This window comes from Manis pentadactyla, chromosome 7, assembly GCF_030020395.1.
Source record: "Manis pentadactyla isolate mManPen7 chromosome 7, mManPen7.hap1, whole genome shotgun sequence".
Classification (NCBI taxonomy): Eukaryota; Metazoa; Chordata; class Mammalia; order Pholidota; family Manidae; genus Manis; species Manis pentadactyla.
Window position 1 is genome coordinate 138,560,147 of NC_080025.1, and position 26,446 is coordinate 138,586,592.

Genomic DNA, 26,446 nt, shown 5'->3' on the forward strand with positions numbered 1-26,446 from the left:
AACTGGGGGGGGCAGGATTTTGCTGACTGACGAGGCCCACTGGGAGCAGTGTGACTGGCTCACATGGTAGAGGGTTGATTCAGTTCTTCCTGTCCTTCCCCTGAAGCCCCCTTCTTGGGCTGATAGAGGGACCTTGCACTCAGTGGAGCCCTGGGATTGCTTACTGGGCTTTTGCTGAACAAGTTCCAGGAGAGACACAGGCACAGAATAGACCCTACCCAGCACACTGCCTCATGGAGCAAGATGGTGACCTCATTTGTGAAAGCGGTGTGTGCATGTGGCGTGTCAGAGCCGAAGGTGGTCTGGGAGAGCAAGACAGACTCTGGTGTTTCAGGGAAGAAGGCAGAGCCTAGAACTGGCCCTTGTGCTACCCTGGGAGACACCCATGGGGATGGAAGGTGAACTGAGATTTCCTGAATCCTACTGTGTGCTAAGGCTCCTCCATGTGGAACCTTGCTGATTCCTTTCCTATGACATAGGTTAAAAGCACAAAAGTTAAGAGCTGGAAGTTGCCTAGGTTTTAGTCCTTGGCTCTGAAATATATCAGATTTATACATTTAAATCAACCAGTTAGCTGTTCTGCATTTCAGTTGCCTCATCCTGAAGATGGGTAAAAGTACATGCCCCATATTGCCAGCAGGGTTTTAAGAGGATCAGTAAAATGTCAGCCACGAAGCAGGAACACCTGGGCTCCGGGGTCCGCGGTGAGATGGGGTATGACCGTACCTTCAGGTCAGCAGAGGCAACAGCTTCAGGCAGTGACACCTCTATAATTTGCCTTCCAGGTATGTAGAGCCCGGTGCTCATCCAGCAGTATCTGGTGCCTGCCATAAGCACAGAGGGCAGACTGTACCCCTCTTCCATGGCCCCATCTCCACCCAGCATTCCCACAGCCCCAGCGTGCTGCCCTGACTCAACTCTTGCAAACATTACCTAAGCTCCAAACCCTAGCTCCCTGAAAGCACACATAGCAAAGGATGGAGCTGGCCTTCTGCAGGTGCCAGATCCCTGCAGTGAGCTGCCAAAGCCCTCGGGCCCCATTCCCCCAGGTCCTATGCCAGGCTCTTACCCCTCATTCCATACCTGGATTGTTGCAGTTGACTTCAACAGTGATAGGAGATTCTGAGGGGCGCAGGTAGGGGCTGCTGTACATGTCATCAATTTCTGGGACTAGCAGAGACAGGTCACTTCCAGAGTGGGCCAGACCAGTGGCCAGGGAGAGCATAGCGCCCCTGCAGCAGTCGTTGATCACCGGGTTCTCCCGGGTGGCTACGGGGAGCCGGTAGCGACTTAGCAGCTTCCTCAGGAGCCGGTGCACAGACATGTATGCAGGGATCTCTTCTGCGGGTATCTGCAGGAAGGCCGCGCCATCCGGCCCCAGCTTGGCCAGCCAGCCCTTCTCCACGTTCCCTCTCTTCCTGCCCATGATGACCTGGAACTCAGCCAGGGTGGAGCGGAAGTGATAGGTCCTTATCCCTGCTTTGGGAGTACGAAAGGGCCCTGGATTGAGGCTTTGGCTTGTGATGCTGATGCCAAAGGGGTTGAGGAGGAGGTTCCCTGGGAACCGAGCCAAAGGGGACACTCCGGGGTTCTTGAAGGCCCACCACCAGGCTTGGGCTCCCACAAACAGGCCCCCACCCTCTGCTACAAACTCCTGCAGCTCTTTGACCCCCACATCACTCACAGGTTCAAAGCAGTAGACACTTGCATCACTGGTCAGATTGGGCTCAATGCTGGCGTCTATGCCCCCTACTGCAAGCAGGCCGCTCAGCGTCCTCAGTTCTGTCTGCACCACGATCTTGCCCCTGCGGCCCCCGTCCAGCCAGCGCACGGCATTGAGCAGAAAGGGGCCCAGTTTACCAACAGTGAATAATACCTTGTGGCCAGTCACAACCACGCGGCCCTTGCCATAGCGGGCAGCCGCTATAACACAGCCGTGGTAGGAATCTAACCCCAGGGGAAAGGCCAAAGCCCCGTGCACCAGCAGCTGGGACGGGAAACAATCCGAGTTGCTGATGTCCAGCTCTGATACGCCGTGCAGGAGCTCCTCTCTGTCCTCGGAGAGATCATCTTCACAACTGCAAAAGACATGTTTCCTATTACAGGACGGGGCCTGCATAATGCTCTTCCAACAGTACCCCCCAAACAGCAACGTCAGCTTTACTACTGTGATCACTTTCAGCCTTACAGGAGAACTTGGAGAACAAACTGGGCCGATCTGACCTCACTGGTGTCGAGTCTGTTTGAGGGAAGATGCAGGGACATCAATTCTCTCTTATTCTCAGAGCACAGATTTTCCAAAGGAAGCCTCGAAGGAAGCTCTGCTGTGTTTACCTAATAATGTATCTTAAATATTCTGGATTTAAGTGTGTATTTCAGCCTTTTAAACATTATATAAATAGCTGAATGGGAAATCATGCTTTCATACTTATGAGGAGCGAGTCTTGTTTATAAATTTCATGCATCTCATTTTCTGCAAATAAAGTCAAGGGAGAGTTGAGCTTGTGGCGCCAGTAAAGAATCACTACTATCTCAAAAAGTGGGGCACTGGAGCTGAGTGGCCTCGACTTTGAACCCAGCAGGACTGTCTACACCCAGCTTCTACCCACAGGAGTGCTGCATATTCATGCTGTAAGGTTTTTCTATGCACCGTCTGTTCCTGTCTACGGGTAACAACCCCTGTAAGATCTCAGACACCCATAACCCCCAAGTGAGAGATGCAGCCCTGGATACCCAGTGGGACCATTAGGGGGTAAGGGTTGGAGGGACCTCTACCTTGAGATCCTAGAGCTTGTTATGCCACTTTTGTTATAAAGCTGTGGCAATTGTATGGTCAGAAGGTAACGGCACAGAAGCGCTGGAAGCCAGGGGTCAGGTAGAAAGCATATTTGCAGCATTTGTCTTGCATTCTCTGTGGTTGGGAGAACGCTAATTAACCAAAGAGGAAACTAGTCCTCTGAGCAGGTGCAGTCCTCTCCTGAAGACAACAGCACCACCCTACTAGACGACTCTCTGCTCCCTGAGCACTGACCGCTAAGGTCATTCAGCTAGCTCTTCTTGCTCGGATTCCAAGTTTGCCAAACTACCTTGTGATTATAATCTTGCTTCCCGCGATCATCTGCCTAAGGAAAGAAGTCATTGGCCAAGCCAATCAGAATGTTCTAGTTTTGTGACATTTATACTTTCTCAAGCAACATCTTGGACAAATCTTATCTTTAATTTGGTGATTCTAAAGCTAAAACGTTCATTTTGAAAATTTTTAGTACTTTAAATGTGTATAAAATTAAACGGAAAATGTGTTTAAATTCCTTCAAGGAGTTTCTAAATTTTATGCAATTAATTGTTTTGAAAATGAAGTCAGTGAAGAGGTGAGTTTCTGTGTTTTAAATTAATACACTGGCATTAAAGTTTACACACTAGCCTATTATGACAGGATGAGCAATACTGAATGTGCACAGTTGAGACGCAGACACTGAATCACCAGAACTTCACCTGGACGACGAGCCTGGGGGAGGCCCTGCTCACGCTGACCCAGGGGGGCATCCTCAGAGACATATGCCTGCTGTTTCCAATAATCATGGCTTACATGCAAATGATTGTTTCATAACTTGAAAATATCTGAATTGGATTTTTTTACTTCTGTTTCTCATTCTCTTTAAAGGAAATAAGTCATTAAAATAAGAATAAATCCATGATAGCACTGGATTTTGAGAAGGGTGCAGTCAACAAACTGGGACAGTGAGGTAGTCATAGGAAATATAAATCAGATGGAATCAGATTGATCAGAAACCCCATGAAAACAAAAGAATCTGTAACTGCATATATGTGGAGAAGACCAAGAAAACAAAAGTAACAGGCATTACCATCTGCCTTGAGAAAATCACTTCTCTGAGAAATACCAGGAATCAGTAATGATCAATCTATATAATTTCAGTGCCATTTAACATTTAAATAAACAAGAACCACCGAATATTTGATGTAAATTAACAGCATGAAAGAGAAGCACCAAACAATGAGAAAACCAACTCCCAAGGAAGTAACAGTGATAATGGAGAAGAAAGTCCTAAATAAATACTGTACATCATTGGAGAGTTTTAAGATGATATATTCTCTCTCAAAAGCAAAATGGGACAGGTTGCTACCAAAAATTACTACTTAAAATGAGAATATAATCACCAAACATATAATCTCAATTTTAAATACATGAGCAAAAAATAAGTCTTGATGAAGATGGAGACTGTCAATAAGTCAACAGGAAAATGGAGTCAAGTGATTCTTCCAGAGCAGTGGTGAAGGAAAAAAAGATAAACATTAGCAGAAATAAGTTAAGAAATAATGAAGAAAAGATCAGAAGATTTAACATCTAGCAAGCAGGTGTTCCAAAAGCAGAGAACAAAGTAGAAAGACACATAAAATTACATGACAATTTACTTGCACAGAAAAACCAAATTTGAGTTTTCTTAGAATGAAATGGTTATCTGAATGGAAAGCAGCGTAAATGAAATGAAGCACAGTATCTAGTTGATGACTGGTAATAACCTTCAAAAAAGAAATGCAAGAGAAGAAAAAGCCTTAAAGGCTGACAAGAAGAAAAAACAGACAAATTACCTATAAAGAAATAGGTAAAACAAGTACCCTAAAAGTAGTTTTTTACAGTAGTGAAAATACTCTGTGATACACAGCTGCATAAGACTTATCACTGGCACATGGGAATTCTGAAACAGTGTCAAAAGGGCTTATAAAATGTACTACTCATGAAAATTTTCCCAAACAAGTTACTTGAGGTTATGCTGTATTATCTACAGGAACAAAAATAAACACAATAGAGGAACAAATTGACTACATCAAACAGTAGTGGGCTGGTATGATTTATAACTGATGCTGAAGACCTGATAAAGGCCCTGAGTCACGTAATGCAATTGATAAGAAGTATTTCCAAACTAGTAGAGCCATGGAGTTAAAGAGAAAGTAAGGAAAAAAATAAAACTCAGGCAAAACCAAATTGGAACCAAAATATCATATGATTTCAACAAAACATGGGTGGTATGGAGTGAACATGGACAGCATGAGAATGAGACAAATGGAGTTCTTGCTTTGAATGTAGAGGTAGATTATGAAAACTATTAATTCTCAACTCAAACATAAAAATATCAGTTAATTGAAAAATAACGGTAATGATGAATATGGTTATTAGTATTTAATAAAGGAGGCATCTTATATTACTGGGAAAAGATATTTTCATAAATGCTGTTGGCATAACTGGAGAGTCCTCTACTTCACACAATACATACAAAAGAGATTCCAAATGCATCAGAGATATACATTTAAAAAACAAAACCACACAAATACTAAAAGAAACCAAGAGTGAAATATTTTATAATCGGGATGTGAGGAAAGGCTTTCTAACTATGACTCAAAATCAGATACAAAAATAGAAAAGATTAATGAAGTTAGCTATGTTAACGTTTTTGAATGGGTAATAATCCTCTATCGGATGTGTTTTGCAAATATTTTCTCCTAGCCTGTGGCCTGCCTTCTCATTCTCTTGATCCTGTCTTTTGCAGAGCAGTTTTTAATTTCAGTGAAGTCCAGCCTATTGGTTATTTCATTCATGGACCCTTGGTCTTTTATCTAAAAAGTCGTAGCTATATTCAAGGTCATCTAGATTTTCTCCTGTTCTTTTCTAGGAGCTTTATAGTTTTGTGTTTTACATTTAGGTCTGTGATCCATGCTGAGTTGGTTTTTGTGAAGGCTGAGGTCTGTACTTAAATTCATTTCCTTGTATGTGGATGTGCAGTTCTAGCACCATTTTTGAAAAGACTTTTTGGTCTATTGTATTGCCTTTTGCTCCTTTGTCAAAGATTGGTTGACTGTATTTAAATGGGCCTGTTTCTGGTCTCTTCTGCTCAGTTGGTCTGTTTGTCTGTTTTTCACCAATTCTACCCCTGTGATTCCTGTGGTTGTACAATAAGTCTTGAAGTTGGGTAATGTCAGTCTTCCAGTTGTGCTCTCCTACAATATTGTGTCAAACATGCCAATTTTAAAAGATCAAATTCATTGACATGAGAAAATTCAGCCATTTAAGCATACATCTTGATGAGTTTTTGCTATATTAAATTCTTGTGCAATCACAATAAAAAACACAACATTTCTGTCACCACAAAAAGCCGTCTTTTCCCCCATTCCAGTCAATCCAGCTTTCAGGGAACCATGGATGTGCTTAATTTCAGTATAGATTAGATTTTCCTTTTCTAAAGTTTCAGATAAATGTGCTTGTAATGTATGTACTTGTGTGTTTGGCTTCTTTCACTTAGAATAGTTTTTTTTTTTTTTGAGGCACTCATGTTGTTGAGCCTATTCATCCCTTTTATTGCTGAGTGGTATGCTCCTGGGTGGATATGTCAGCATTTTGTTTATACATTCATCTGCTGATGGGTATTTGGGTAGCTTCCATTTTGGAGCTTGCTGCCATGAACATTCATATACAGATTTTTGTGTGGATATGTTTTCATTTCTTTTAGACACTTAGAGATGAAGTGGCTGAGTGGTATGTAAGTGCAAATGGCATTACAAGAAATTGCCAAACTGTTTTCCAAAGTGGTTCATGCAATTTTACATTTCCAACAGCAATGTATGAGAGTTCCAGTTGCTCCACATTCTTGTCAACACTTGGTTTGAGTCTTTTTAATTTTAGCCATTCGAGTGGGGGTGTCTAATTGTGATTTTAATTTTCATTTTTCTGATGACTAATAATGTTGAAAATCTTTTCATGGGCTGATTGGCCTTTCTTATGTCATCTTCTATGAAGTGTGTTAAAATATTTTACCCTTTTATCTGTTTTTTTTTTTTTACTGAGATGCCTTTTTCTTGGGATTTTAAGAGTCCTCTCTGTATTTTGAAAGCATGTCCACTGTCAGATATAAGTACAGCAAATACTTTTCCCAAGCTGTGGCTTGCCTTTTGTTTTCTTAATGCTGTCTGTTGAACTGTATAAATTACTTAAACTTTTTTTTTTTTATGAAGCTCTGTTTATCAATCTTTTCCTCTTATGGTTCATGTACTTTTTGTGTCCTCTTCAGGCAATCTTTGCTTACTGCAAGATCACAGACGTTTTCTCTTATGTACTCTTTAAGAAGTTATTGAGTTTTAGCTTTTTTTTTTTGCAGATCTATTTTTAATTACTTGTTTTGTTTGGAGTGAGATAAATGTCAAGATGCACTTTTTTCCTATAAGGGTACGATGTTGTTCAGGACCATATGTTGAAAAGATTCTCTATTCCTCACATAATAAAAATATTGAGTGTTATGATCAGTCAACATGGTGTATTTCTCCATTTCTTTTATTTAATTTCTCCCAGTGATGTTTTGTAGTTTTCAGCACACAGGCCTTCTAACATATTTTATTAAATTTATCTGTTAATATTTCTTAATAATCTTGAATTCACAAGAATATTTGTATATAATATCCCTGCACTATCTTTCAAATTAAAGGGGACATATGAAATCAACTTATAATGTTTGTCAATTCAGATTTCAAAGGGGTGTTTTCAAGCCAAGGAATTTGGAGCACGTGGATGTTTTAAGAGCATGTCTGTTTGTGCAACATTCTTTCTATGCATCTCTGATGATGTTTTGAGGATCACTGTAGACTGAAATCCACGGTCTCAATGGAGTGACAGCTAAATGGGGAGAAGGACCTTCTATTCCAACACTTTCCTTATACAGGGAAAAAAAGACTTGCAAGGACATGGTAAGGTCACACTACAGTTACTGGCAGGAGATTCTGAGTTTCAAGGTTCTACTGAACCACAGCGCGGCAGCCCTCTTCCTACAACAGTTACTTGGGTTTTGCTAATTCTTCTGGGTCTGGTTATTGAAGACGTTTCTGTACTTCTAATTCTCAGATCTTTGGAAGTCATTTTTACGAAATAAAAAATAATGCCTGGGATATGGAATATAATAAATGCTGACTAGACGAATGGATGAATGACCAACAGAGTTAGAACTCTTTAATAGAAACCTGAGATTTGAGTGAAAAGGAGACAAGGGCCCTCTTATCCAAAAGACAGAGTAGACACACTTCTGGTCGATTCTCCTGAAACCTACCTCAAATTGGTTATCTAATGATATGTTTAATCTGCATCAAATCCTTTATTGGTAAATCCAGTTCAGTCGCTAGTACCTGTTTTGTTAAATGTGTAAAGAAGGTAAAATCAATCATGATGATATTATGTCAGTTTGGTAGAGGAGGTAGGAAAAAATATGAGTTAAGATGTCAATACCTTATACAACTGAAACATATGTGATTTGGGGCAAGGCAGCATAGTGATGGGTGTAAATTTTCAATGGTTGGGAATGATACTCATGATATCATACACTTACATAATACCATTTCGTGGAGGCTGGATGTCAAAATAAAGTATTTTAGGTATTTTGGGCAGGTTTCTTAACTCACTGAATCCTTACAGCTACTCTGAAAGGTAGTCATCATTAGCCCCACTTTAGAGATGGGGCTTAGAGAAGTTACCTGTCGCACAAGGTTACAGAGGAAGCACCAGACAGCTTGGGAACTCACTGACATCTGACTTTTCGGAAATATGTGCTTTTCCCATGTTTTAGGAAATCTCTTACTAGAATCCCGAGTCCTGCACCGAGGATGCAAGTAGTTCATGAAAATGGACCCAGGGTTTGTTCAAGTGAAATACTTAGTAGAAAGAAGATGTGACTAGTTTTGCACACAAGGGACAATAGCCACTGCCCTGAGAGCTGGAGGTACAGCAGAGCCCCTAAGAATAAAGCTGAGTGGGGCCAGCAATTGCTCAGCAAAGTGACTACAGGCAGTTGGCTCATACAGACCATGTGGAGGTTGATGTTCTAAATGCAGATCATGATGCTTTCCAGGCGGGAAGTGAAGTCAGTGACTACGAGGCTCATGTCCGGATATATGGGGGATTCTAAAAGTAGATCATCTGGTTTTATTACTTAGGGTTTGATTTTCCTGATCATAAAAGTGGACCTCTTCTGATAAAAATCTGATTGATCTTGATAAGACCTGCAGGCAGTTTACTCTTTTAGAAAGTTGAGAGAATCCTAAGATTTATTTAGTATTTAATTTAGTAAGAAATGTGCAAGTAATAAGATTAAAGCTATCTTAATTCACACTCTCATGTTCAAATGAGGGTTTAAAAGTAAATAACAAGACATTTTGACAGAGGAACTAAATCCAAAGGGGTTTTCACTCTGAACCCCCCTCAACCTATGGTGCAGGTGATCTTCCTTCTTGAATTCTAATACAAACATTTTGGTGTCTTGTATTGTCTAATATTTCTAAAATGCTTTGAAATATATTCTATATAATATTATGTATTACAACAAGAATGGAGAAAGATCTAAATGTTCAACAGTAGGAAAATGATTAAATAAATAAGAGCTAATATTAAAAAAACTGTAGGGTGAGAAGGGAGGGTTTTTTGTTCTCTTTTTCCCTACTAATCTTAACATATTCATTTAATCAGTATTTCATATATCATACATACCCTTTTACACCTTTCACTTTCCTCTCTTTACTACATCTCAGTCAGTTAGCTCAGGAAAATCACTATTGCCATTGTCAATCCACCCGTAGGTCAAAAAATGACCCACCTAATACATGCGTAATGCTGATACATCTATCTGTTTAAGCAAAGAGTTAGGAGATGTGATGCAGTCTTACCTAGTAAATAACCAATACTAATAAACCATAATCTCCACAAAAGATTCCATATACTTCTCTTATTTAGTCGAAATTTCCTTCAAGCATTAGCCTTCAAGTTGTTTCATGTGTGTGCACACACATGTATGCATCATATATACACACACACATAATCCAACTGGCCCAAAATTCAGAATCATTGACGATGAGAGATGAGTTAGGTATAGCTGAAGAATAAAGCAGTATTGTTTTGGTAGAGAAAAACATCTTTGGAGACAACTAAGGGGATTAGGCTGTTAAACGGAATTATGTCTAAGGCTTACCTTCCTGTTCCTTAGGTAGGTGGTCATTGGTATGCTGAAGTTTGATCAATCTGATCAATCACTGTGTGTCTGAGTAACTGTCTTCTGTCATTGCACATGTGAGAATGCAGCTGTGGGTTGCTCCAGGGATCCCGTGCCAACAAGAGGCCCCAGCACATTCCCTGTGTCTCTAAACTAACCCTGGTGTGCCTGCTTCACCCAATCCTACATTACTTTGCTCTCACTGGTGAGAAATACCAGTGCTCTTTGCTCCAAGGATGCTGAGTTTTAGTATACAATATAGGGTGTGCCCTGGTGCACCTTTTGTACTCCTGGGACCACTCCAGCTTCCAATCTCCCTCCTTCCTCCATCCAATCAGTCACCGTCCAACAAATGATTACTGAGTGCCTCCTAACCTGCTGTATGTCTAGCAGTGTATGAGGGGAAGGGGCACAACGTGACCAGAACAGGCTGGACGGTACTCTCAAGGAACTACTTTCTGTAGCTTGTCTCTGCACCCATCACCTGCCTTCTTCATTCTCCAACATCAGGTGTTTGGCCCCCAGAGATAAAATCCTCTCCTAACACCTGGATTTAGCACACACAACTTGCGGCATCTTGTCTTCTATCTCTTCTTCTGGATCCTCTAGTTCATACTTCCATTCCTAATCCCATCTGGCTGGACATCAGAATTTTTCCCACAGCTCTCTAGACTTTGTCTTATGGTCCTGTGTCCATTTTCCTTTTCCTCACATTTTAGTTGAAAGCAAACTTCTGGATGAACCTTCCTGGATTAGCAATACCAACTCCGGGATTTGGCAATATATGTTGCTAAGCTAGATGCTAGGGGATATAATGGTCACTAAGAAGTTTCTCCCCTCAGAAAGCTAAGTGTGGTCTGAGGAGGCCACAGAAGCAGGTGCCTTGTGCCTCCTGTGCTTCGGGGTATTTAAAAAATCTGGTTGATGGCGAATCCATGCCTGAATACCAAGTTCTTTTCTATTAGCCTGGGGACAGCCTAGAGACAAGAATCCTGTTTGCTCTTTAACCTACGACCAAATTCCCATGGGGGCAGTGCACTCACCTAACTAAGACTGGGATCTTGGGCATCTTCTTAGAGACTTTAAAGAAACTTGTGTCCCCTTTGTTGTCGGTGAAGTACACTCCGGCCACACTGGTCACGAGGTTGCCTGGGAACGTGAACAGAACCCTCTCCTCATCACCCTGGTTGGCCCAGTCCCAGGCCTGGCCTCCGATGAGCAAGCCCCCTCCACGTTTCATAAACTTGACCAACTTTTCACTCATGGTTTCATTGTAGGCGTCAATACAGTAAACCCCCAGGGAGTCTTTCACTTCCGGCTCAATCTTCACCTCCATGCCAGAGCCCTCAAGGATCTTGACTAGGGGTGCCAGAGACGGGTGTACGCCAATGGGAGCCCCAGGGGAAGAACAAAGCCAGCCCACTGCGTTGAGGAGAAAGGGACCGAGCTGGGCTTCCACCAAGTAGTCCTCATGGGACACCACCACCAGGCGGCCTCGGCCGTAGGAGGAGGCAGCAACGAGGACCTGGCCCATGTCATTCACCATCACCGGGAAGGAGGCCTCTCCAATAAGAAGCAGTTCACATGGGATGGCATCTTCAGGGACGTCCCAGCTTGTCACTCCATTCATAAGGGCCTCAAAGGCAGCAGAGGGAGTGGCCATGGCTGGACTGACTTCTGCAAGGAGAAAAGCAAAGACTCAGTTTGGTGAAGAATGGACAAACAAATCCACAGACAAGCCAAGCAGTTCATTCCTCCAGGAGCCGAGGCAATTCTTCCGATTCTGAAGATGGAACTGACACTGGAATGACCCAAGCATTCACAGGGTGCCAGTGTCTTTGGCTCAGGAGACCCCATTGTACCCTGTCCTGTCCTCTTAAACGTTTATCTCACGGTTAAAGTAAGAGAGCTCGACACTTTTCTATCACAGAAGGAAACAAACAGAAGGGAAGAATGAGGGCAGAACTGTGTCCAGAGAGGTATGTTGAGGTCCTAACCCCCAGCACCTGTGAGTGTGACCTTATTTGGAAACAGGGTCTTTGTAGACATGATCAAGTCAAGGTGAGGTCACACTGGATTTGAGTGGGCCCTAATCCAATGACCAGTGTCCTTTTTAGACAAGGACACTTGGACACAGATACAGATACAGAGCGGAGAATGTTATGAGAAGATGGATGCAGAGATTGGAATGACCAGTTCACAAGTCAAGGTATGTCAAAGATTGCTGGCAAACACCAGAAGCTAAGAGAGAGGCATGGAACAGATTCTCTTTCACAACTTCCAGAAAGAACCAGCGTTGCCAACACCTGGATTTCAAACTTCTAAACCTCCCTGGAGCTGTGAGATAATAAACTGCTGTTGTTTTAAGCCACGCAGTTTGTGGTAATTTGTTACAGCAGCCAATGCAAACGAATACAGTGGTGCAGTCCGACCCCGACTCCACCCCGACTCGGCTCCAACATCGACCTCCCTAATCCCAGCTCTCTGAGAACCCTGAATTTCAGTCTGAAAGCCTCAGTCCTCAGCGAAGGTTCTTTATTCACAGTCACAGCTGGGTAAGAGGAAAGCAGAAGTCTTGTGTGACTTGAATCCAGGTCCCACACAAGCAGAAGCAGAAAGTACACATTATGAAATGAGGGCAGATTCTTACTTGGGCCTGGACACAGAGGGAAAATGTGCATATGCCTGTGGATATATACTTAGAAAAATCCTGTCTTTCCACCTGAACTCCCAGCTTAAGGGTGCTCTTCAGCCTCACCCCCAACACAGGTACTTTACTGAAGCAGTGCCTCCAAGGGCAGACGTGTTTTCATGATCAGGATGGCCAGGGCTTGTCATCCTCACTAACTACTCGGCCTCACTGGACAACGCTGTTGTCATCATCCCCAAGGATCTCACACCAATAATGTTATGGCCTCCCCCAGCCGCCCCATCTTCAACCTCTTGACTCACTTACTTTCTATCCTTCCCTTCCCCTCTGAAAATGCATATATTCCTTACATCTTTATCTTTGGACTTTACCTCTTTTCCTTGTTTTCCTTGTCAGAGAATATGCTCATTCTCAAGGTAACAGGGCAAGGCTCAGGTCTGGAGTTGGGCTGTCTGGGTCTGAATCTCAGCTCTGCTGCTTATTACTAACTGTGAGATGAGGCAACACATCTGACTTAGTTTCCTTATCCGTTAAGTATGGATGACAGTTATCTACCATATGGTTGTCCTGAGGATTAAAGGAAGTATGTAGATTAAATGCCTTTCAATTATTTATGTAAATATATACACATGTAGATGCACATATAAATGCATATTTGGTTAAGAGTAAATTAATATGTGCACAATAGAGAATTCTTATAAAGTGAACAAAAACCTAACCTAAGTTAGATTTTAAAATTATTGGATTGAGCATTTAAAGATCCTGATATTGTAGTTTCTGTATTTCAGAGCCAGTACAAATACTAACATTCACTATTACATTTAGTTTTCAAGTATTTCTATGGGCCCTTCAAAGAAGTCCTCGGCATGGGCCCTGTGCCTTCCCCAGGCAGGGATGGAAAGGCCCTGGTCCTGATGCCACTGATCAAGCCAAGACTCCTACTCAACAAGCACTCTACCACTTGTAGCAGTTTCTAAAACTAAAGAAGTCTTACATTCTTTCCCTCCTTTCTAGCTCCTATTACGTAAATTCTGTCAGCTCGATGTCCCTAGTTATAAGAAACTAGGTCTAACTCAGAGAACTGTGGAGGAGGTATTGATCAGCAAACAATCATTAATAAGAGCTCGTCTCTTCCCTGCTCTTCCAGATGTCCACAGATAACCAGAACATGAAACTGCACACAGTCACACTTGTGCCCCTTCTCCCTCCCAGCTGGTCATGTCCTATCACACTGCCATTAACCTAGTTCAGGCCCTTAATAACTCATTCCTCAACTAAACTGACCCAGTTTCTAAGTCACCAGTATTGTATCACCTTTATTCTTCCAAAGCCACTGAAGGTGTTATTTCCCAGAGAGAAGTCCCATCCCAACCTTTGCCTTTGTCCGCAGGGGTAAACCTGCCGCCTCCACCCTGGGGTGTAAGGCCTCCAGGGCTGGTTGCTGCTTACCTTTTCTAGCCATATCTCCTGCCACCTAACCTCTCTGTAGCTTCCAAACACTTGGCATCCCTGGACAGGCCCTGCTTTCATTTCAGATTCTCTTTTGATTCACTTTCCATCCTGATTTCTCTCCCACATCTTTTTACTCTATGGAAATCCTAACCTAGGAGAAGATACCCACAGAAGAGGAAATTTAAATGGCCAATCAGTCTATGAGAGTATGCTCAATCTCAGTAGTCAGACAACTGGAAATATAATGTATGTTGCTCATAGCTATTATAAATGATGAGTTAAATCTATGGTGCATCTACATAGAAAAATGCCCTAGATATATTTTAAGTAAAAATGTCAAGTCAAATTTGTGTATGTAGGACACAAACCTATTTTTGTGTGAACAAGATAATAGCAATAATATTAGTGATAGTACTAGTAATTTTAGTAGTAGACAATACAGTGCCTACCAGGTTGCAAGCATTATTATAAGTGCTTTTACATTATTTAATCCTGATAGTAATCCTATGAGGTATGTACTATCACTATCCCCATTTTGTAGATGGGCAAAAAAAGTCAGAGAATTTGTTGCTTGCTAAAGTCACACAGGTGATAAGTGGTAGATCCAGGACTCAAACCCAGAGCCCATGCTCCCAAGAGCTGGAACTATATAAGCCTGTGAAATACCAGAATTTTTATACATTAAAACTCTATGGAGGCCACATTTCACCTTATTAACACTGATCGCATTAGGAATGGAAGAGATGACTAGTATTCTTTCTCTTTAAAGTCTGCATCCTTTGAATTGTTGTATGTACTACTACAGTGACAAGTAACTCAGGTAACACAAATCCAATAAAGTAAACACACGAAAGACCAGATTGTTCAGCTGGTCCTATCTCTGCCATCCTAAACTGTCTTCCTTTATCTCCCAGGAGGTTGTACATTTACCCACCATTAAATTGGGTTTCCACCTCTTTGGGGCTCCTTGAACTTTGCAGCTGGTTCTGTTTCTACCTTCACCAGCTATCAGTGACTCCAGCTCTGCACTTCTGAACCCAACTCTTCCCCTTTACGCCTGAATCTGTTTGTTCTCCTAGCATGGTGAGCTCGGATGGACACAGCCTGGGGGAATGCCCTTTACTTCTCTCCTAAAGTTCTTCATCCTTGCCTCTCCTTCCATGGCTCCTGCTCCTGCTCTCTTTCCTCGGGGCCTCTTTCAGCTTGTTGCACCTCTAAAGCAGAAGGTACCCCAAGCACATATACCCTACCCCTACCACAGTGGCTCATGCCACCTACCTGGGGTGTCCCTTTAAGAGGTGCATTTGGAAGGGAAGGAGTGTAGTGGGCCTGTCTTGGCTATGGCACCATGCCCTGAATTATGATTTGATTTCAAATCCCCCAAGTAGGTAAGTGTGTGAGGTCAGGGGATATGTTTTAGTCTCTGGACTCTCCAGAGAATAAATAGGTACTCCACGGATGGCTGAGCAAGTGATAGATGTGGGGGTAAGGGCAACCCAGGATCACTTCTTCAGCAAACAGCTACCCTGGCCTTGGCAAACGACTCATCACAGACATCCACTTGACAGGTTTTCTTCTTCATGCTGTTTCCTTCCACAAACTCCTAGCTTCTTTTTCCTTATACATCCAACATCTTTTCCAATGTCCCTTGACTTCTAAGCTAGAATTAGGGCAGGTTCATCATCTTTTGCATTCTGTCCTACATATTTCTGGCTCAACCTTATTTATTTGATTTTCACTTAAAAATGATTTAATTCATACATTAAAAGAGTATGTAACACATGTAGAAGGATACAGACAATAAAATAATAATAAAACAATTAAAAAATTTCAACTCCCATATACCTGCCACCCAGCTTAAAAAGTAGACCATTCCCAATATCTTTGAAGGTCCTCTTGTGGCCCTTCCCAATCCTAAAAATGAGCAGGTTTTAAACTTTGCTTTTTCCATTTCCCTCTTCTGATCATACTACATTCCTTTCTAAATTCCTGAGTTCTCTGGGGCCCTCTTTCTCTTCCTCATATTTGCTCACTTCTCTCACAACGTAACTTCAAGGAGAACAGCATAATGGAGGGCCCTTGACCGGGACTGGAAACTGGGTTAAAAAAATAAAAATCCAGGTTATGCCTCTTACTAGCTGTTGATCAGCCTATGTCAGGGGGCATCCTATCATATGGACAATATGGGAGACAGGACGTCCTTAACTCGAGGGGCTGTCAGCACTAAGCTCTGGTGTGGGGTCCCCCTCCCTCCGCCTCCATCCCCCCTATTTGGCCCTCCTTGCCTCCCCAGGCCCAGGGCCAGTCCACAAAGAGCAAGTGGGTGACGTCAGAGGAGGAATGGAGAGGAGGACTGGGGTGGGGGAAGTCTATGAGGGGGAGGAAGCCAGCGGAGAGGAAAAACTCGGTGGGCAGGGAATTCTCGAGGCCTGGTGGCAAGGAGGGCCGGGTGGATTGGGGGTACTCAGCCCACTGGCCCATCTTGCACTTACATACACACACACAGCCTCCAGGGCGCCAGTGAGAGGGGCAAGGGAGCTCAGACCCAGAGACAGTGTTTGCCAGTGTTTGCAAAGATCAAAGGGCAGTAGGCCAGAAGCGATGCTCTTGTCACCAGCTACCTGAGTGACCCTGAGCAAGTCCTGCCTCCTCCCTGGACTACGGCATTCTCATCCGACAAAGCTGCGGATTAGATGATGTATCTCCTTGTCAGGCCTGTGCGTGACTCGATGACACCCCGCAAACAAACATCAAATGTCAGAACCCGGAGAGGAGGGGCAATGCGGCAGGAGTGGGGCACAGCCGGAGCAGATAACAGTCACCCCCAGGGGCACGGACACAAACTGCCAGGGATTCTGCCCAGATTGCGCACCCCTGCTCCGCGGCGCGCCGCCCTGCGTCCCCGGAGCTCCCTCCGCCTCCCGCACCGTCCGCAGACCCAGGCCGGTCCCACCGCGGACGACCCCTTCGGCGGCTGCGGGCCTCCCGAGATGGCCACTCACCAGGTCGCCTGCAGCTGCGTCGGGGTAGCTGGAGGGGACAGGGCGGGCTGGAGAGGGCACGCCGAGCCGGCGGGGAAGAGGCTTCCTTGCACGCAGCACCGCAGCGACCGAGCGGGCGGCGGGGGGAAGGCGCGGGGGAGACGAGGGCTCCGCGAGGAGTCTCCGCCCCACTTCCTTCCGGGCCCAGCGCCAGCCAGAGGGGCGGCGCTTGGCCGGGGACAGCGCTTCTTTGTGTCGCCGGCCCTGTCGGCTCGGCATTGCGGAGGCCCCCGTCCTAGCAGTGTGGACTGCCGTTTTATGAGACACATAAACTTCCCTGACTATTCATTAGAAAGGAAAAGGTTGAACAAACTATAGGACACATTCTACAGAATGTCATTCAATTCTTAGGAAGAGCTTAGATCTCCATTTAGCTGGGGGGCGGGGAATGTTCTAGACATACAAACAAGGGGAAAATAAAAACTGTAGAAATTGTTTAATACCCGTTCGTTTTTATAATAAAAACCAGCCCTATATATATTTTCATAGTGGTGGGCAGAGAGAAGGCCGCTTCTCCACCTGTTAATACTGTTTTAACTGAAGAATAGTGGAGAGCAACTTTCATATAGCCAGCCATTGTTTGCATTGTTACATGTGTTACTTTTGTAAATAAATAAATAAAAATAGTATTATATTTCAAACAAACATTCGGTAGCTAAAATTTATTCTTTTGTGCTCATTTCAAATCCCCTTTCTTTACTGAAGTCCTTTCTGATAGCCATGTGCAGCTGCTCCTCTCTTCTATGAACTGCTGGTATTCTACTCCGGGGTGACTTCACCCGCTCAGGTGCCAGTGCTAGCATGTGAAATGGAGGGTGGTATCGTGGTTAGGAACCCATAGTGTTACTAGGTGTCCTGGAGGCAGATCTCAGTGATACACTTTATTGGCTGAGTGGCTATGGGCAACTTAATTTCTCTGCACTTCAGATTTATTACCTGTAAAATGGGGATGATAAAATTAGTACCTGTATTACAGATTTATGGTAAGGCATAAATTAGATGAGTGAATATTTGCAAAGTTGTTTGATCAATGTCTGCTATACAGTAAGACTATGAGTACTTGTTAAATGAAATATTCAGGTTGTTTTATGATTTAGTACTTCATGTTTTAGGAAAATGGCAGACCTTTTAATCTTGACTAGTGTTTTGGTCCAAATCGAATAACATAAACAATCATCAATAGAGGGGTACATGTAGGTGAGTTCAGTGGCTGGATTTACATAGAGGAAACACTAGGAACAGAAATCAAGAGAATCTGAATTCAGTCAAGGACCACCCGAGTGACAGTGAGCAGGTCTTTAATATTCTCCAGGGTTCAGGGTTCTCAGTCGAACAAGGAGGACTGGTGACTTGCTTGCAAAGTTCCTTTCCCATCTGAAATGCCAAGACTAATAGCATTGCAAAGTAAAGCCCCCAAATACTGAGTTTCATGAAAAATTTTAACATTCAAAACAAAAGCACAGGTATTGCTTACATATAAATAGTGAAATGATAAGAAATATACACGGGAAGGATACAACCCAACAACACCACTCCTGCCGCATTGCCCCTCCGCTCCGGGTTCTGACATGAGACTTGGTGGGGGAAAAGGTTTTAACTGTCAGGTTTTCTTGGAAAGGGGGCGAGAGAAACAGTGAAAGAGCAGTAAGCAAAGGTGATAAAATGTCACCATATAAGCCTGTTATATTACTCTGTATATATCTGTAGCTTTGAAATATTTTATTATGAAAAAATGTTTTAAAAGGGCAAGAATTCCTGGAGGAAAAAAAAATTGCTGCACGAGCCAGGATGGTGGAAAAATGCAGAACCAGAAACAGACTTGGAGAAACCGCAGGCAGTCCTCTCTGAAAGACATTTTCCTCCCTAGGCCTACCGGTCTCAGACCCCAAACAGATCACTTGAGCAGCTCGGGAGGTGCCTGGTTCCCCATCCTCTCCCGGAGCCCCGGCTCGGTCCCGCCCTCTCCCTCCAGGCTGCCGCGAACTTGGTCGGCGCGCCGGGCCGCTCCGGTTCCAGAAACCGTCTTTGGACAAGATTGACTCGTTGTCCAGCAATTTTCGCACCGGGCTACTTCGGAGGGGGAAGGGGCTCCTCTGCAGAGACGGGACAAGGGCGGGGGGCGGGGGGGTTGGGACAGACTGCTCGGTGATTTAAATAAAGATGGGTGGGGGCAGTAGGGAGGTGGGCTGTTCCGCAGAGCGGGCCGAGGAGGGCGCAGTCCCGGGAGGTGGTGGGCGGCCGCGGCGCGGCGGGCGGGGCCTGGCCGGCGGACCCCGGACCTCAGAGGCCCTGCTCTGTGTCCGTTTCTGGGCGAAGATGCGGCCCCAAACCCGGGATGGAGACCCCGGTACCAGCAATGGGACTGCGGCAGGGCAATTGGTTAAAAAATGAATCCGTTAGATTATTTACCAACAAGGGGGTGGTTGATAAAAAAGGATAGATCTTTATACAAAAAAACAAACAAACAAACATTTACAAGGATGAGCTAAATCTATATATGTGCCAGGAGTTAGGCTATATTTATATTCGTATTTTTAACAAACATTTAACATGGTAGCAAAATCTGGAATTCTCGTTTTTTGTATAGAAACTTTAAAAATATTTTGGTATACTTATGTCACACAAAAATTATATGGAAAACAAACATCAAACTCTTAGAATCAGTTACTTCAGGAAAGAGTAGATTACTTTTAAATATTTTTTATTCAGGTACCTCAATGTTTCAATAGTCACATGTATTTTTTGTGATACATTTAATCAACTAAAAAATGGATAAAATATCGTTGCTCATACAGCTGGTAATGACTCTTTGTAAATACGTTTTCTCCTTATGTGGGGGGTTTCTTGAACTTTATTCCTAGTTCTGACTCACTTAGTCATGTAAGAGTGGTGTCCAGCACTTGACTTCTGAGCGAGGACCTGGCTTTATGCCTGACCTGGCTTTGAGATCCTGCCTTTAACCTGTGACTACTCATCTAGCTTGCTGAGCTCAACTTCAGAACCTGGGGAAAAAATTTCCTTTTTATGGTTGGCTCCCAAGGCCTGAGAGATGTGAATTCTACATTCTCCTGTCTTCTTACCCTCACCCATCACCACCCTGATCCCTATTCTCTGGGTACCTAGGGAGAAGGTGCCCCCAGACCAAACTATCCTCAGGAAGAGACCATTAAAAAGCTTTCTCCCCTACCCCAAAACAGTGTCCAGGCTGGACCTTCCATGGGAGTGTGAACTCAGTGGTAAAGGGTATGGACTACCACACCTGTATTACTTCAGGGTTTCATTACAACTCACCAAACTACAGTAAGCATAAGTCAAGAACTGTTTTATTGATTCTTCTTTAGATTCTCTACTTAAGGAGCTTCATAATGTCCACTTGATGAATGGACGGACAAGATCGATGAATATAAGGTAAGGAAGGCAATCCTAGGATCATTCCTCAACAAAATAAGTAGCAGCTTGATGTAGAAAACCAGTTAAATTATACATTTCCTGTTGTAAGTTTTCTCTTCTTCATGCTCTTTTCTTTTACATTGTCCCCTTAAACCTTTTTTTTCTCTATTTCCCCAAATTTCAACTGGTTCTATCCTTTCTTTCTCTGTTTTAGACTCCACATAACTAGCTAAATTTTGAGTCCTGTATCTTTCCTTATTTCTACTACTCCTAGAGTTTCTATTTTTCCTTCCACCTTCTGCTTTGAGGAATAGAGACTGCCATGAGAACACTGAAATAACTTTTGAGATACTGAGTTCTATAAATACTCAGCAACTCAGGAATAAACAATTTATTAAAAATTCATACTGCATAATATCATAGTTCTTAAAAGAATGAGCTTAAGTCATACATTAAAGACTGCTCACAATGAATATTTTCAGAGGAAAATTGGTGATCCCACTTTTGTATGCTTATGTTTATCTAAAAGGCAAAACTAAGGAGATATTTGGCAACCTCAGGAAGTGGTGAGGGTGAATCCGAATAATTCTTTTCTTCAGATACTTTGTATTTTTAAAATGTTATAGAAGTCATTTTGAAATAAAAAAAGGACTCTTCAGTAATAGCACACTTAGGTATATACCCAGTAGAAATGCCTACACATGTCACCAAAGGACATGTACTAGAATGTGCAAAGCAGCACTATTCATAATAGTCTAAAACTGGAAGCTGTTCAAATGCTGCCTTCCCTCCTTTCTCATTCCTAGTCATGCCCTGGCTCTATCCTCTAGATAAGAGTCTTTAAAGTGTTATTTTCATACCAACAAAAACTGAAAATTTATTACCAAAAGATCTGTTTTAAAGGAAATCCTATAGGATGTATCTCAAGAAGAAATAAAATCTTAGATAAATAATCGGAGATATAAAACAAAATGATGAGAAATTTCCAGTTCTGGCATTGAGAGAAGACCTTGTTTGGGACAACCTTCCCACTGAAAATTTACAACAATAAAGTTGGACAAAATATAGGAAACAATAGAACACTTTGAAGAGCAAACAACACAAGCAGGACTTGAAAAGCTATAATCATAAGGGAAGAAAAACACAGTACATGAGCTCCACATTCATGTGGCTTTTTCCTTTAGGGCATTTTCCAGTTTCACAACGCAGGGCAACTGAGGCCAAGTCGAAAGTGTTAACCTTACTAGTTCAAAATAATCAAACCAACTGGAGCTCAAAGGGCAAAATTTCAGACATGAAGAAATCTCAGAGAAGTGAATCTAAAAATCTGTGTACAAATTCCCCTGCAGTCATTGGTTGCCTCCTAAGCTATACATGCACAGGGGACAGAGCTTCCCCCCGCCAAAAAAAACTTGCAGAAAATAGTGGCTAAAATGCTAAACAATTGAGCAGTCATTTCAGTAGCTGCGCAGTTTTGGGAATATGGCAGGAGAGGTCAAATCCTACTAAAGTAAGTGATTCTTATCAAAGCACTCTGCTTTCAGTTGAGATATGAGAAAAATCCATGGCATGTGAATGAGAATGATGCCTTAGGAGTAAGTCATGCTCTTGGATAAAGGAAAAGTCTGAAATGGACCAGGTCTAAGAAAGCTTAAAACTTACCTTTGATAGTATGAAAGTAATCTGCTGGTACTTCATCTATCCCCCACCCCTCTATAAAAATCCTCTTTGGGAAATAATAACACCAGTCAGAACTTTATAATTTTTCATTCATGATGTCCTGCATCCAATAAAAAACTTAGAGGGAGGCTAGAATTGCCAAGAACTCAGAAGAAACAATAAATAATAGAAACAGACTCACAGGTGGTTCAGACAATTAAGTTCTTTGGGCTGACTTTAACATGTTGAAAGATAACAGAAACAAAGCTGGAGAATTTCAGGATAGTATTAAAATTCATAAAAGAGTAAAACGTGAATTTCAGAAAAAAAGAACAGTGAATTCAGTAATTCAATACTTGGGTTTAATAGCATATGAGATAAAAATGACCAGAGAATTGGTTATGGCATTGTTTAAGCCTTACCCTTCCTTACCTGATACCAAAGCCAGACAAGGATATTATACAAGAAAATAAAACATTTGACCTGTAAGGAAGGTCAGTGGAAAGTATCAAAAAATAACATAACACAAAGAAGGAACAAATGGTATAAAGAGATCTATAAAGAGATCAAAGGAAATAGAAAGAGCATAAAAGAATTATCAGACATTGTAAAAAGTTATGGTATATGTGTAATTAGAGTCCCAGGAGAAGAGGAAAAAGGGAATGAAAAAGAAGCAACATGTTAACTAATGACTGAAAATTCCCACAAAGACATGGAAAACATCAAAACTCAGGTTTAAAAACTCTACATTCCTTATGCAGAATAGTAAAAAAAAACAACTAGGCACATCATACTCAAATTGCTAAAAACTAGATTCAGAGAGGAAATCTCAAAATCAGCAAGAGATAAAGGATAGTTTCTATTCAGAGAACAACAGTACATCTGGCTTTCCGAAAGAAACGATGGAAACCAAAGCACAATAGAATTGCTCAAATAAAAGAAAAAAAAGAAAGAAAAACTCTGCCGACTTAAAACTCTATGCACAGCAAAAATATCCTTAAAAAATGAAGGCAAAATAAAAACAATTTTTGGTCAACAAAAGCTGAGAGAATTTGTTGGCAATAAAGTATAAGAACTACAGAAAGGAGTTCTTTGGAATTAAAGAAAATTGTCCCAAATAGGAGTATAACTATAGGAAAGAATAGAGAATACTGGAAAGAGCAAATACATGGGCAAATATAAGTTAATATTGACTGATTAACCAAATATAATTTCTTCAGGGATATAAAAACATACAAAAAATTAAATATACAATAACAGTAGCACAGCTGCAGGATGGAAATGAAGATAAACTATTTTAAAGTTATGGCATTGTTTGAGCCTTACCCTTGCCCTGATACCAAAGCCAGACAAGGATATTATACAAGAAAATAAAACATTTGACCTAAAACATTAAAACATGCAACTTCCAAATAAGAGGAGTAAAATGGGGACACAAAGAAGTAAAAGAAAGAGGGGAGAGGAATGAAAGTGATCAATAAAGCAGATAAAAAGCAAATAATAAGATGGCAGCAATAAATTCTATTACTAATCACAATAAATATATCAACTAAATTATTCAATGACAAGTTATAAGTTGTCAAACAATAATTTTAAAAACCAGAATTAAAAAATACAGGTAAGTTTATGACATATATACTTAAAACACAGAAATACTTAAAGTCAAAGAATAAAAGAAAAATAAGGTAAACAAGTTCATGCATATATGAAAAACTTGATTCATGCGTATCACTAGTGCTGGGACAATTGATTGCCCATATGGAATAAACAGTTCTACAATCAATTTTCAGATAGATTAAGACCAATTGCCAAATGCAATCAAGGAAACCTCAATTTGATATCTGAACAAATTAAGAATTTAAAACAAAAAACATTAGTAGGTAGCTATAATATTATATTCCTGCATTTTGATAAAAATGTCAGGTTACCTCAATTCACTAATAACATAGCCTCAAAATATATAAAGTGAAAATATATAGATCTACAATGGCAAACTTCAAAATCCACCATCATAGAGATTTTACCAGACCTGTTTTTTGTAATTGATTATTAGAGCAGATAAAAAATTGGTGAGGATATGGCCAATCTTCATTGCACAATTATCACACATGCTTTATACAGAACATCTTATAATTAGAGACTTCACATTATTTTCGAGCACACAAAGAAAACTGCATTAGGTTATAGGGCTGGCTTCAACAAATCCAAAGGTATTGACATCATGCATTCTCTGACTACATTATAAATTAGGCAACATTTACTACAAGATAATAAAAGAATCTCTATGTAAGTGCTGTAAAGTATATACTTCTAAAAATTTCATGGTTCAAACAAGAAACCATAATGGAAATTATAAATACATCTACACAACAGCAAAATATTCATGTCAAAACTTGAGATATATCTAAAAAGGAGTGATACAAATTTATAGCCTTAAGAGCTTACATAAGAAGAAAAGCTCAGAATTAATGAGCTAAGCATATACCTTAAGAGCTTAGAAAATAAGTAACAGAAAAAATCAAATAAAGCAGGAAGAAGTAATAAAATAAGTAACAATGAAAAAAACAAAGGTTCGTGTGTGTATGTTTATGTGAAAGAGCTAATAAAGTAGTCCTAGGTCTGGCAAAATTAAAACAGAAAGAAAGTACACACACATTAGTAATGAAAGGGAGTCATACAAACAATAGAAATATTTAAACAGATAATGGGAGGATATTATGGATCATTTTATTTGATTTTAAATATATATATGAAATGGTTAAAATTGGAAAATTCAATTTATGAAAATTGATTCCATAAGAAAACCTAATAGTCCTATAATACTTAAAATAATTGAATTAACAAGTTAAATATCTTCTGACAAAGTAAATTCCAAACCCTGAGGGTTTTACTGATGATATGAGGAAATATTCAAGGGCCGGACAATTCTATTCTTGCACAAATTGTAGGAGATAGTAGGAGGAGGAGTACTACCCATCTTATTTAATGAGATGATATCAACAGGTAAGATTAGTATCAAAAAGGATAATTATAGTCCCATCGCAATTCACATATATTGATGCAAATATCTGATGCTTATTATTATATCTGTATATAAAAGTTACTGCATATTTATCATAGAGGGTTTATTCCAGGGATGTAAAGTTGATTTAATGTGATAGATTGAACACTATACTTCACTATATTAATATATTTATAGGAAAAAAATTATACAAGAGAATCAGTAGCCACAGAAGAAGCACTCAATAAAACATCTACTCATAATAAAAGTGTTTACCAAAAGAATATAACTTCCTTATTATGGGACAACGCATTTAAAGAAAAACCATCGTGAATGCAGTATTTAAAGTTGTTATAGTGAAATCTTTCTCTTTATTATCTTAAGGATAAAACGAGATGCCCTTCCCTACTTTTATTCAATATTATATTGGAGGTCCTAGCCAATGCAGTTAGACAGGAAAAAATAAATTAAAAGTATAAGTGTTGGAAAGTAAGAAAAAACTGTTTAGTTTCAGATGATACGGCTGTGTAGCAAATGTGAAATACTATATATGTAAATATAGAATTATTAATGGAGTTAATCAAATTTGATATATAATGACATATAAAAGGCAACTGGATTTCTACACACCAGCAACAATTAGCTACAAAATAAAATATTTATGAAACACTTATAATAGTAAAAATATGGTGTACTTAGAAATAAATTTAACAAAAATGAGCAAAAAGAAAACAAAATATAAAACATTAAAAGCTAAATAAATAGCAGTATTTAAAGTCAATACATTATTTAAATAAATACCAAGTTCATACATAGAAAGACTCAAAATCTCAAGGAGGCCATCTCTCCCCAAATTGACATGTATAATTTATGCAGTATCAATCAAAATTCCAGGAGGTCATTTGTTTGCTTGTTTGTTTCTTATTTTGGAAAATTTGACATTTATTTAAAAATATTTGTATGGAAATCAAAGGTCCAAGAATTGCTAAAACAATCTTGAAGAAGAATAAAGAGGTGGGATGATGTTTCCTACCAGACTTCAAGACTTATTATAAAACTACACTAGTTAAAAACAATTTAGTATTGATGCAGAGCTAGACAGATTATGAAAGATAGTAGGGAGCTTAAAACAAGTTCATTCATACATGAAAAACTTGATTCATGCAGTTCACTAGGTCTGGGACAATTGATTATCCATGTGGAATAAACTATTAAAATT

General features: G+C 40.9%; 1 protein-coding gene and 1 long non-coding RNA gene across 4 annotated transcripts in view; one reads left to right on the forward strand and one right to left on the reverse strand.

Moving 5' to 3' along the window:
- The window catches only part of LOC130684320 (uncharacterized), a 115,492-nt gene extending 105,797 nt beyond the window's left edge, over positions 1-9,695 (forward strand). The window contains exon 3 of the long non-coding RNA XR_008998575.1: positions 7,530-9,695. This is a non-coding gene — a long non-coding RNA (uncharacterized LOC130684320). The remainder of the gene's footprint in view (positions 1-7,529) is intronic.
- TCAF1 (TRPM8 channel associated factor 1) overlaps positions 1-26,446 on the reverse strand; it is a 38,717-nt gene that overhangs the window by 9,257 nt on the left and 3,014 nt on the right. For 2 of the 3 annotated variants that reach the window (XM_036926155.2, XM_057504852.1), the window contains exons 2-4: positions 11,078-11,711; positions 1,084-2,078; positions 727-824 (exon numbers count right to left, since the gene is read on the reverse strand). In XM_036926155.2, the coding sequence (XP_036782050.2) occupies positions 727-824; positions 1,084-2,078; positions 11,078-11,697 (1,713 nt within the window). In that variant the 5' untranslated portion in view covers positions 11,698-11,711. Of the gene's footprint in view, positions 1-726; positions 825-1,083; positions 2,079-11,077; positions 11,712-17,138; positions 17,259-26,446 lie in introns of those variants that run through there. The other variant, XM_036926154.2, reaches the window with a different exon arrangement.